This window comes from Cynara cardunculus, unplaced genomic scaffold (genome assembly GCF_001531365.2).
Source record: "Cynara cardunculus var. scolymus isolate 2C unplaced genomic scaffold, CcrdV1 Un_Scaffold_1590, whole genome shotgun sequence".
Taxonomy (NCBI): domain Eukaryota; kingdom Viridiplantae; phylum Streptophyta; class Magnoliopsida; order Asterales; family Asteraceae; genus Cynara; species Cynara cardunculus.
Window position 1 is genome coordinate 24094 of NW_020200807.1, and position 13213 is coordinate 37306.

At 36.2% G+C, this 13213-nt stretch overlaps 1 protein-coding gene across 1 annotated transcript in view; it reads right to left on the reverse strand.

Annotated features, from left to right (window-relative positions):
- The window catches only part of LOC112502569 (26S proteasome regulatory subunit 6A homolog), a 9470-nt gene extending 7321 nt beyond the window's left edge, over positions 1-2149 (reverse strand). The window contains exons 1-2 of the mRNA XM_025106521.1: positions 2018-2149; positions 1804-1920 (exon numbers count right to left, since the gene is read on the reverse strand). Coding sequence (XP_024962289.1) covers positions 1804-1920; positions 2018-2134 — 234 coding nt within the window. The 5' untranslated portion in view covers positions 2135-2149. The remainder of the gene's footprint in view (positions 1-1803; positions 1921-2017) is intronic.
- Between the last annotated feature and the right edge of the window lie 11064 nt (positions 2150-13213).

Consider the following 13213-nt stretch of genomic DNA (forward strand, 5'->3'; position numbering starts at 1 on the left):
TGTAAGTTGTGAAGAAGTCATGGAAGGTTTACATTCTTGCATTGAAAGATTGGCTCCAAGTCCTCAAGTAGAAGACCTAATCTTAAGAGAATTAGGCAAGTATCAAAATGCGGAAGGACTATTTGGTAGAAATGCGGCTATTAGGCAAAGGAAGGCAATGGCACCAGGTAATCATCTTAAATTGAAAATATATTTTTATACTTGTTTACTTACACACTATGGATATTTTACTTTTTAAATATTTGTTCCTTATAGCGGAGTGGTGGACAACATTTGGATCTTCATCTCCCAACTTGCAAAAGTTTGCTATACGAGTTCTTAGTCTTACTTGTAGTGCTACAAGTTGCGAGAGAAATTGGGGTGTGTTTCAACATGTAAGTGTCGTACATGACATTATAAATTCGGTATCTGATTTTAAATATATCAACTAATATTCAATTAAACTTTTGACAGCTTCACACCAAGAAGCGGAATAGATTAGCACAAGAAAGATTGAATGACATGGTCTATGTGAAATTCAATCGTGCCTTGCAACGTAGATATAAGAAGGAGGGAAGTAGTGATCCTATCATCCTAGAAGACATAGATGAAACTAATGAGTGGTTGATGGGGAGGATGGACAATGATGATGAAGATGATTTGGTATTTATTGATGATGATCTTACGTGGGATGACGTAGGTAGAGCTTCTGGGGCGTATGAGACTCCTCAGTTCACTAGAGCATCAAGAGGGAGCCGGAGAGTAAACGATGATGGGTCGGGTCCATCAAGAGCTAGAAGTGCTAGAGGAAAAGAACATGCTCTTCAGGATGAAGATGATGAAGTTGAGGTGGAAGCAGATATTGCAGGATTTGATAATGATGAGGGAGATGAACCCGTGTTGGGATTTGATGATGCTGATCTTGGGGAGTATTAGTTGGTCACTTGGTTGGTCATTTAGTTTAGGGATTGGGACTATTAGACATTTACTTGTGTAATTGTGTTCTTCATGGTAGTAGTTTGTATGTTATGTACTTCTGTTATTCTGATTCACGAACTTTTTAAGATTATAATGCCACTTTTTTAACTACTTTATGTTATAAATGAAGTATTTTGATAGGTAAGTATTTTTAAGGTAGATATTGATATGTAGAATTAATTTATAAATATTTTTTGAATAACAGGCGCATCACGTGCGTGATGCGAGCGCATCAGCATCACGCATCACGCATCGGCTTCCGGGACCCTTAACGCATCGGACCGCATCATGCTTTTTAAAACCAAGCATGTTAGTATCATTGTTCATATGTCCCTGTTAGATTTTGTACAATTGATAATTTGATCCATCAGCAAGGATTTGCATTAGTAATTGCATAAGCATTTTCCTGTGTGACCATTAACAACAATTAAAAACGAAGCGGTTTAGTTTTTCGAAACACTGCAAGTATTCCAGCAGAAATATTTCTTAAAAAGTACTTGAAACAAGGTTTAAAGTGAAACCTGAACAACAGGGTCCATTAGTCTAAATTAATATCAAATTCAGCATACTGAACAGAGTTCTTATCTGAAAGTCATCTTCAGTTGTCACTATATATATCAGTTTAGATACTTTCTTGTCTCATCTACATGGCCCTAATTTTGTATCATCAAGGATACAGAATGATTTTATCTAAAATGGAGTTCAAATGGGTCTGAACCAAAATTAAATTTAGGGTTTTGCAACTACATAACTTCCCTTGAGTACTCATCGAAACGGCAAACCTACTTGATCAACAGAATCAAAGCAAGAGAGTCAATAGCATAAACAACGAAATATCTGCAGTACCTCAACGATATTTCCAACCAAGTAAGGAAGCTGTTTGTTAAGTTTGATCTTCTCCTGATTCTCCTTGATCTTTTCCTTAAACGAATCCAATTCAAGATTGGTTCTCTGCAATTCTTCCTGTTTATTGTACCATAACAAACATTTCAATTTTTTAGAAAATGCTAAATACTTACATATGAAACAACGAGAAAGAGATCCAGATATTAGAAAGAACCTTGAGGATTCGAATCTCGTTATCAAGAAGGCGAGACGCCCTCTGGATGTCTTCGGTTGACATGGCTGCCAGTTGATCATCTTCAAAGCTCGTGTCTTCTGCCATCGGCGTCGCCATCTTTACCAGGGAGGGAGGGAGGGAGGGAGGGAGGGATGATTTTCTAAAGCTTCCGTCTTGGGGAGGAAGCAAGTTACATATGGTGAGACCCTCAACACTATTCGGGTCGGGTATTCAAAGATATCCAAAGTCTAAAAATATGGAGTAAATTACGCGTTTGTTAAAGATTTTGGTTCAAAAATTAGAGTTTTTTAATAATTTATTGTTATTTTAATTTTTATAATCCAAAAATTGTTATTTCGCTTCAAATGGTTTTTATATAAAAAAAGAGTATTAAAACCAATCAAAAAGACTTCGAAAATTTATTAGTAATGGTTAATGTATGTTCGTGTCATTTGGAAATATAATTCTTTATTGTTTTGGTCTCTTGTACTTGTCATTAATTATATTAAATTTTTCATTTAAATTTAATACTATTATATATGTGTGTATATTTATATACATAAAAATTATGTAAAAATGTTTTATTACCTAAATTATTTAATTATTTATTTTATTTGTGACAATTATGATTATTATGTCTTATATAAAATCATCAAATAACTTTTAAGGGTAACTTATATGGTTATGTCTTATCCAATCCTAGCATATCAAGCATCAGACAGACACTTATGAGCACGTATTAAAGATGAATTACACAAAATCATTTCACATATTAGCAAAATCACACAGATTCTCTCATTACTCGTTTTCCTTTCCAAAATGGCAATGAAAAGGATCAACTGAATTCATCCCTTTTTTATACCATTTCCAAAAGAAGTGGTGAAGGTTTTATTATTTAAAAATCCCTCACACTCCATATAATATCCGTGTTTCGTTAACTCGTATAAATTAGGTTAAGAGAATTTTGGTAGAATTATGCATAATATATTTGTACCCTATGCTTAACCAATTTGTACCTTAGACTAGCTTTGCGTCAAAATGTGTTTCTACCTATATTGACGTAAAGTTGGGAATTTAACTTGAAGGGTAAAAACCGTCAAATAATTAAACTTTATATATATTATATATATATGAGGCGGTTAAAAAATTATAATTATATATATATATATATATATATATTATGCATATGGCGGTTCATCACCGCCAATCTCAACCTCATGCTCTCTCTCTCTCTCTCAATTCTCTCTCTCTAAAACTGTCGTCTTCTCTCTAGATTTTACGTCAAGTTAGTAAGGGGATTGAGGCAACAATTATATATTCGGAATCCACTCTCCGAACCCTTCTTAAAGGTATAAGTTTCATTYAGTTTCATTAAGGTGTTTATTTTAGGATTGTTTAGATCGGTTAATAAACTGTGTTTATATCTAAGTTTACGGATTGATGTTATCAAAATTATGATATATTTGATGTTTAGGATACTAAGACTGAATATATTGATGTAGAAATAAAAAGGGTATATTGTAGTTTCAATATGGTTAGATTGTGGGTAAATGTTTAACCGTACACCAATTGTTCGGTTAAATGTCGAAAGGAGTAAAAATGCATGATTAAGCTTGGGTTAACGACCGTTAGATTTGTTTTATTGTTTAGTATATTGAAGTAAATGTAGCGAATCATAAAAGTTGGATCATAAAAGTTAGCCGGAAATTACGGAATCGAATTTTACCGACAATGCAACCCCTGTACTTTGGCAGTGTATAACTCACAAACTGTAAGTCGGATTAAGCTCGTATTTTGCAGTCAGGAAGATCATACTGTATACTACAACTTTCATTTAGGGTCAAAATTCCAGTTATGACTCTAAGTGGCTCGAAACAGTGTGTTTTCGGGGCTGTTTACACTGTATCCGGGATTAATTTGCAGTTTTGTAAAATTCATATAAAGTAGATGGATGATCCAAATAAGATGATTTCAAAAGTAATAGACTCGTATGATACCAACCTACAACTTTCATTTAGACAGTATAGTATGGATTAGTATCTAAGGTATGTAAAAATGCTTAGAAATAAGAGGGTCGGAAACGGTTGGATCGAAAGAGAATAAGGTTAAGGTTTACGTTTGAGTTTTCAATTCGTATCCAGCTGTCCTTCTTGAAGTCTACGTTGTTTAAGTACGTTAAGACCTAAGTAATTTTAATAGAATAATTATGTTTCGGKTTTTATGCTTTGTAAATAGTAACCAGTTATGCATTCGTTAGGCACGCGGGCAAATCAAACTTGATCGTGAATTTACATTTGATCGTGCGTTAATTGTCAAATTCGGTTAAGGTACGGATTTCATATATCACTTGACACGGGGATAGCCATTTGCGTAAGGCTTCCTAATCCGGATAATCTGTGATAAATTCCGAATAATTTGTTTTGAATTTTCTTTATGCTTGTCGTATGTTATTGAACTTTGTTTCMTTTACGACTTATATTCTTATTTGGAATATGGATCATTTTGATCACTTGACTTGTTTTATTGCTTCATTTGTGAAACATTTTACTATAGACCCAATAACTGGAGCACCGGTATTGAGATGTTTCCATGGTGACTAAAACGATCATGGCGTCCTTATTTTTATAGTCCTTAAAAGTGGACTTGATTATGTACCGGTCAAATAGAGGGCGTATGGATCGATCCTAGGAACCGTTATCAGATATTGAATTGTCGTCGTGGTTAAATTCACGGAGATGATTGCTGTGTTGTGCCCACACCCCTTTCCTCACTTATGCCTGAATGGACTGATCATCCTTTGGGAACAAAGCATCCTCGTGATGCAGTTTGGTCTTCGGACCCTTGATATGCTTTTGGGGCATTTTGACTTTCTTTTGGATATCATTTGGCGTTATCAATTGTTTTTGAACTTGTTATCTCATATTCATTGTTTAGTTATATTATTATCCGTTCACTGAGCATTAAGCTCAGCCGARATTTTCTTGTCCTCGGCAGGTACATGACTTAGCAGGGATTTTGGGATGAGAGCTACGGAGATGACAATATTGAAGATAACTCATTAAGTCATATTTTTGTTAAACTTTTGATAACTAATGTAGACATGCTGGTATTTTGGGACCGTATTTTGAGACACGTTATCTCCGTTTGTGGTTATGTAATTATCTTTTGGTAAATTTTATTAGCCGCTCTGTTTTATATAGCATATGTTTGTTTTATTCCAATTGTGGCATCTCCCGTCTTTGACCACGCGGGACGGGGGTGTTACACTCCACCACATATACATATATATGTATGCATGCATCTTTGACTTATAAAAAGTCACATAATCAAAAACATACACACAATTATTTTTTTTACAAATAATTACTGACCAAGACTTACCAAATTATATAATCAAAACCCAATTATCACATCCACCTAGATATTTTGTCTCATATAACATATTAGGATCGTTGTTTTCTAATGACTAGTTATAGATGTTCAACTCTTCAATTATATAGTAGATACAAATCACTTGGTAAACATTAAGAAACATGAGTGGTTGTATCCCCATCCCCCACATGTATACGTAAGACATCAGAGGTTATAGAAATAAAACTTGAAATGGATGTTAATGTTCTGTGATATGTCCCTTTATGGATGGTATGTTAAGCTTCTGTATATGTGTTTCACATTGCTTTTTTGCTTTTGTCAATGAGCAATACAACCAATAAGTCCACATGTTATGTTTGTGAATGATGTTTCCCTTGATATTCATACCAAACATGTGGGTTTTCCTTTCTAACATATCGACAGGTTACAACAGATCGATAGGCAATGCATTCAAAATACACACTCTGTTACATATCGATAGGAAATACATATTCAAGAGGAAATACAGATCGAAGAAGATGGAGCAGAAAATCGATGAAAAACGACGTACCTTGACGTGGAGAATGATGGAGTAGAAACAATCGACAAGAAGAGAAGAACCGATCGATGGAGCAGAAACAGTCGCCCACTAAGCAGAAGCAGTCGACTGGAGCAGCTATGGTAGGGTTTCTTCAATTAATGATAAATTAGGGAGAGGGGTAGATGGGAAAATAAATACAATTAATTGGCTGAGTAGATAGAACAATGGTTTTGCAGTTGAACAATTCAGCTCTTGTCTAAGCGATTAAGCTTTTATCGAATGCATAGGTATGGTTGTGTGAATTAGCATATTTGCTATACAGCTCATTAAGTTGTTGCCGAACAAGCCCTTATTCAGTCTTGTTCTCCTGCCCTCTTGTCCTGTCAAGTTATGTCATGTCCAGTCTTATTCAAACATGTTTGCATACCAGATGCTACCTAAAGGTAGGATTTAATATATGGATGGAAATAGCAATAAACTGCAAACCATGGAAGCGAAAATCAAAATTATTAACAAAACACAGGGACGAAAATCGTAATTTACTCAATAATAAATGCAATATTTAATTTAATTTCTTATATAATTTAATAATTAGAAAATAACTGGTGATTACATTTGGTTGTGGGCTCGGGATATTCGTCGAACGGATGTACTATTAAGGTGCATCAAAGGTCTGCAAAGTCGTCTGCTGTCTTTTTAGCCGAATTCTACCATCTCGAGAAATTTTGTTAAGTTTTTTAGTTGATTTCAAGAGATTTTTGATTTTATGGTTGATTTCAAGTGATTTTCTTTTTGTTTTTTTGGTTAATATTCTTTGTATTTTCTAACATCCCGAGCACGCTTCAAAGTTTAGTGTGTGTACGTTCATCCCCCAAAAAATTCTACTTATGAAAATAAGTGGAGCGAATACACGGGGGCCGGTTGGGACTTAACATGTACGCCCTTGATTACATTTTACAATGATCTTTGCTATGCTATAAAGCATTTGGCATAAATTCAAATTACTTTGATAAGTAATTGTAATGGATGAAATGACATAAAGACTGGTTTATAGAGATAAATTTGGTTGATTGGATCGTGTTGCCAAAAGATGAAATCTACCTAAAAGTGCTTATAAAACCTTAAAGGATTAATTTTAAGTGTGGACCTATTTTTTGATGAAACATTATGTGTTAGGTTTGATCTTTCTTGTACAAGATCGTTTGGCAATTTTGATTTTGGATTTAGATTTTAGATTTGAAGTTTTTGGGTTTGGGGAGTATAACCAAAAGCTCAGAGCTTCACCGGCTGGCGGGATGTAAGAATTTTCGTAAGAGAAGGCAAAGAGGGAAACTCAAGGTAAGAATTTTTGTAAAGATTCATTGCTATCTTGATCGTATATCTCTTCAATGATGTTTATTGTATTTATGGGTTGCTTAAAAGAAGAATAAGGTTGTTTGTAATCTAGATTTGAAGGTTAGGTCAAGGGGGTGGATGTTAATGGTGACCCCCGTTTGATGAAATTGATTCCAAGGTTTTTTATAAAATCTCGTTTACTTGGTATATATAAATAATGCATGTGTAATTCATGAGTCCGAGTTGAAAAAGGAAAAGAAGTCATGTTTCATATGGTGAATCATGGAATTCAAATTGATGTGGATTATGGAAGACATGGTTGCTAGTGTTGGTTTAAACTGTCACAAAATGATATCTTTTTACTATTCTAGGCTATACAGGAAATCAAAACAACGATATTGTAATAACCCACAATTTACTCTAATACGTAATATATAATGATCACATCTGATAACCAAACGTTATATCGTTTACAAAATATGGGTTAACAAAATTTTGTTAACATACAGAATACACAATTGTATAACATTGTTTTAAACTTTCTCATTGCCCTTGTCTTGTGAAGAAAGATGACCTGCAAAAATAGATTAATCCAACAACTGAGCATTAGACCCCGAAGGTATAGTGAGTGTACTATTTTCATATAACAATTTATATTTCAAGTTCCAAGATTCATAACAAACTTGTGTAATTAAATATATTTTATCTATTATCTCATATAATATTATTTATATATTTTATCTATTATCTCATATAATATTATTTATATGTTTTAAAAAATTGGGTTTTACAAAATTTAGCAGTAGACAGTTCAGTTCATTGATCTTCGGCAGCCGTTGGCTTTTCAACCATTGGCTCTGGTTCCATCTCGGCAGATTGTTGACGCTGACTTTTACTCTGTTGTTGTGACGGTTCTGCACTAGGATCTTTGGATTTGGTGGGAGATTTTAGGGCCGGTGGTTCTTTGTCGTTTCTCCCCCTCATGATGATCAGGGTCGTCATCTCCGTCATCATGTCGTCGTTTTGAACCCCCTACCTAACTATTGGATGTGTCCTCAAGGATCTGAATCCTCTCAGACAAGGTCTGGAAAGATGTTCTGATGGTTCTCGCCACGACGTTCAGTTGATTATTGAGACCTTGAAAACTGCCTCGGACCTCGTCTTGAAATGTGTGGAACTCTGGTATCGTGACATACTCAGGTTGGGTTTATACCTTGAGAATGCCAATGAGATCAACTTTCACCTGCTCCCTCATCTGCCTCGGACAACAACTTAGCATATAATAGAGATTTCAACTCTTCAGTTGAGCACTTCGTTGTTTGTCTAGGCTCAAGAGTAGGTAGTCGTTGTGGCGGTGGAGTTGGACTCACGTGCTCCATGACTGATTTTCCCTTCAGTAGTCTCTTTAGTTCATCCATCTGGTTGTGCATCGAGGCTTGCACTGCAGCTAAAGCACCAGCCAATATCTACGTAGCTGTTTCGGGTAAAGGAACGCTAGGGGCACTGAGCCTACCTGTTGGCACGACAGTTGAATCAACTGTGTGACCTACATTTGGTGTTGGCATTGGTAGGATTTCCATAATGCCCTCGTGAAGTATCTATAGAAGATACCATTATGGATGTTCCAGTGAGTTCACTAAGAAGCGCAGATTGAGCAACAGATGCTCCATGTGTATGTATCCTAATAGTTGTATTAGTCTCTAGACTCGACGTGCATAAAAATGATGTCGTAGCCTGGGGGCGCGGTCTACTTATTTCAATATCCATACTCTTCGAGTGAGAGGTGGATAGTAGATGTGTTACATCCCTGTGATCTGATGAAACTAACACCTGTTGAGAGGTGCTAGAGTGGATGGGAGGGGTGTGCATTTGCGTAGCTGGGTCCACTATAACTTGTTCAATACCGGATCCCGACGGATGGGACCCGATAGTAGATGTGGTTACCCGACTTATGGTGGTTTGGGAACGGTCCTGATGTTTTTGGGTCCGTATCTCATGTTCGGTCCCACAACTCACTCTCTCCTCATTTTCAATTCCAACCTCATCCATCCTTATATCAATGACTATTGTTGAAATAATTTGATCAAGATCCATGACAGCAGTATCATAGATCGATTCTTTCTCCGTGCTGGACTCCGTAATCTATGGCATTACACCGATGTGACTTGGTAGGCGTTTAGCGTCATCGGACGTATCATCATCGTCTGAGGAGTTAGAATCCTTTGAAGACGATGAGGAGTCAACGACAATTGGCTCTCCATCATCCGATGAAACATCTTCATCTTTAGAAGAGTTAGAAGCAGAACCAGAGGCACCTCCATCTACGTCCCCACCCTCTGTCTTTTTCTTGCTTACTACCTGGACCTACCTCCCCACCTACCTCAGGGCTCGGTCCTTTCCGGTTTTGTCATTTCGGAAATCCTTTCTTCAAGAAAAGGTGGAACATTTACTTTTGGTTCAATATGATTTTCTCTATGTTCCGGTTCACTTTGGGAAAGTTTTTCCTTAGTGTAGCTTCTAAAGTAGTCATCCGACAAAGGTTGTCTGACATATGGATATGACTCATTCAGTCTAGCATACATAAAAGGAAGTTGCATTTTGTCGAGTCTTTTCCTGTTAGCATATTCTCTTGCCTCAACTTCAGAAGATGATGGAGTGAACTTCATTCGATATTTAGGATCCAGTTTCATGAAAAGATAATTATACAGTGTAAAAACTTGTGAAACTGCCTTTTTCCAAGTAGCTTGGGTTTTCAAACACCAAGCCAACTTTGGGTTGATAATATAAGAATTCTTTTGGTTTGTTCATTAAAATTGTTTGATCCGTTTAACCTCTTTTCGCAAATCTTTCTTCAAGATTCTGAAGTTTATAAATCAAATTAATATTTTCATAATGTACATTTCGTACATTAAAGCATATTCATTCGTTTCTCTCTTCGAGAGAATTAACTTATCTGATAACTTAGAAATCTGTTCAGTCAGGGTCTTAGAAACATTGTCTTTATTGTTAAGAAATCTCTCATATTCTTCTTTTAAAGATTTAATCAATAGTAAATTTTGAGCTTTTTCACATGAGAGAGTGATAATTAACTCATGATTTTATTTACATTTGGTTTCCCAAGAGGCACTCAGTTTCTTTTCCTTTTGGAGCTTGCCTTCAAAAGCAATTATTTTATTCATTAAATCCATGATCTTTTCCTCAAACAGAGACATAGAATGTACCTTGGAATAATCGGAGTTGCAAGATCCAACATCATCATCATCGAAACTCTGAGCGTCAGAGTCATTAGTCATGAAGAAGATGTGCACGTCTGCTTTGTCATCATCATCACTCTCTGAAATTTGCAGCCAATGATCATCTTCAGCCATTAGTGCTTTCCCCGTTTTTTCCTGCTTGGCCATGAGCATCTTGTTTTTGTAGTAGTTAGAGTCCCTGACGACTGGCTCTGACACTCCTTAGCATAATGCCCGGTTCTTCCATAGTTATAGCACTTCTGAAGTTCCTCAATTATCAATTCAACCGTCCTTTTCTTTGTATTCAGGTTTCCTTAAACTCGAATCGGGTTTCCTTGAACTTGAAGAGGTCCTCAGTTTGTTGAACAAAGGCTTCTTGTAGAATTTCTTCTGGAAATCCTTTGTCAGAAGAAGCATAGCTTGTTTGATGTCGTTCAAGTCGGAGTCGGAACTATTATATGCTTTGTCAGTGTCGGACTCTTCACTATCTTCCTTCTCTGCCTTTAAACTTTTGGAAGCATACCTCTGGCCCTTTTCAGCAGCAACAAGAGCTGGGGGATCCACCGATGATTTCTCGCTCTTCTTCTTGCCTTCAATTTTCCCCAAAACTTCTTCTTCATTCTGCAACGTCGTCTCATAAATAACGTGAATGTCTATTCTGATAGAGACTTGCTTTGACTAATATGAGAAGCAAATCTCTTCCATTCTGGTTGAAGATTGCTCAGAAACTTGATGTTGTTCGCTATCAGAGTCTTCTGTATCCCTTTCTTTCTAAGAACATTCAATAGATTGCAAAACCTCTCGTAGACAGACTCAAGCATCTCACTTTCTCTTTGTTTGAAGTTCGTGTAGCTTTTGAGACAGTTAGTCACTTTGATTTGAGCACCAATACTGCTTCTCTATCTAGTCCCACATGGTCTTCCCATTTTTTTTGTGACTATCTATACTGGTATAGATATCATTTGGTAGACCTTGCAGAATGTAGGACCTTATCATCCTATCAACATCAACTCGTACCCTTTCCATCTCTGTCAAGGAAGCATACTCTCTCGGCACTTGTTGTTGTACAAGGATTCGTGGATTGGCATTAGGAGTAGCCAGTATGATGTCCATGAAGATGGTTAGTCCATCTCTCAAGGATTCTCTCATCAAAAGACCAAGTCCCTGTCTGTCGATAAAATCAAGGAATTTGTCCTTCCATTTAGGATAATCCCCTCTGAACAGGACATGAGGTTTTGTGTCCGAACCGATAGCCATTGCCTCTCGAGATGACATTGTTATTAATAATCAATTGATTGTAGATCAATTGGTTGAAATACTCAGAAAAATAACTCAGAAAACACAAAATGATAATTTTTGTCGCACCCAACTGTTTGTCGCACCCCACTTGTGGAACTTTTCCCACCCCAATACTTATCACACCCTACTCCTTCTCGCACCTTAAACTTGTCGCACCCACTTTGTCGTACATAAACGTGTCGGGTCAAACTTGTCGGATCCAAACTTGTCATATGGAACGGGGTATGGACAGTATCTTATCGCATATAAAGGATGCGATAAAGTGTTTATGTCGGGTCAAACTGATGCGATGAATGTGTTTTATGGGTCAAGCTAATGCGATAAGTCTAGGTTGTCGGGTCAAGTCTATGCGATACCAAGAAGTTGTCGCATCAAAATGATGCGATAAAACCTAGTTGTCGCACACAACTACGCGATGACAATGAATAATAAATATGCGATAACTTGGCAGTTCTTAAGGTTTTTGGCAGATTTTGAAATTTTTCACAAATACAGTCCAAAACCTTTCAGTTAAGGATATATAGGCTCGAAAATCAAAGCCTTACAACTTTAATTCTCGAGATACAACCCATAACTGAATAAAAGCCAATAAAACAGTGAACTAGAACTCACAGACGTGGTTTTCCAAGAAATGGGGCTGAGTCTTCTTCCAATGCTGATCTTCTGCGCTGGTACCAATTGTTGTTTACCTAGATGATTACAAGACAATAATATAACATTAACACAATGGAAATAGCAAATCAGTCGGCTTCTATTGATTCAAAATATGAAATACAAAATATTGGTTTTGCCTTTGGTGGCGCTTCTCAATAATAAGATGATAATACAATAAGGAGTTGACCTACTCTACAGACTAGGGAGCTATATACATACCTTGATGGTATTTACATTTTTGATCCCTCTACTTTATTACAAACAAAATATAAACCTAACAGTACGCATATCCCATCAATGTCTTTTGATTATTTTATTTGACGATAAAAATGGACTGTTTTGATGTTAATAGAAGTTGCACAAAACGAGTTGTTACAATGACAATGGTGGTCAATCCCACACAATTCAGTCTACAAGACATAAGTAATATGTAAAATGAACTTGCATAAAATAAGGGTAGATCATTACATTAAAGTAAAAGCATAATGTTATAATCGATGCCCAACCGTACAAGCACCACTTGCACAGATTTCATGCGTTGTTGAAGAAGTAGAAAAGCCAAAAACAAGCATGGATGAGAGAGTGTGTGCTAATCGCGTGGGTTGATTTAACAGGTTAAAATAAACAGTTGCTTAAGCAAGGGAACGACTCGTTTCAAAACAACGAACAACGAGTCTTTTTCTGTAATAAATGAAGTTTAGGGACCAAATCCGTAACTTACTATAACTTACTATAATCTTGAGATCTTTTAAGATAAATAAATAAAAATTGGAATTATGATTT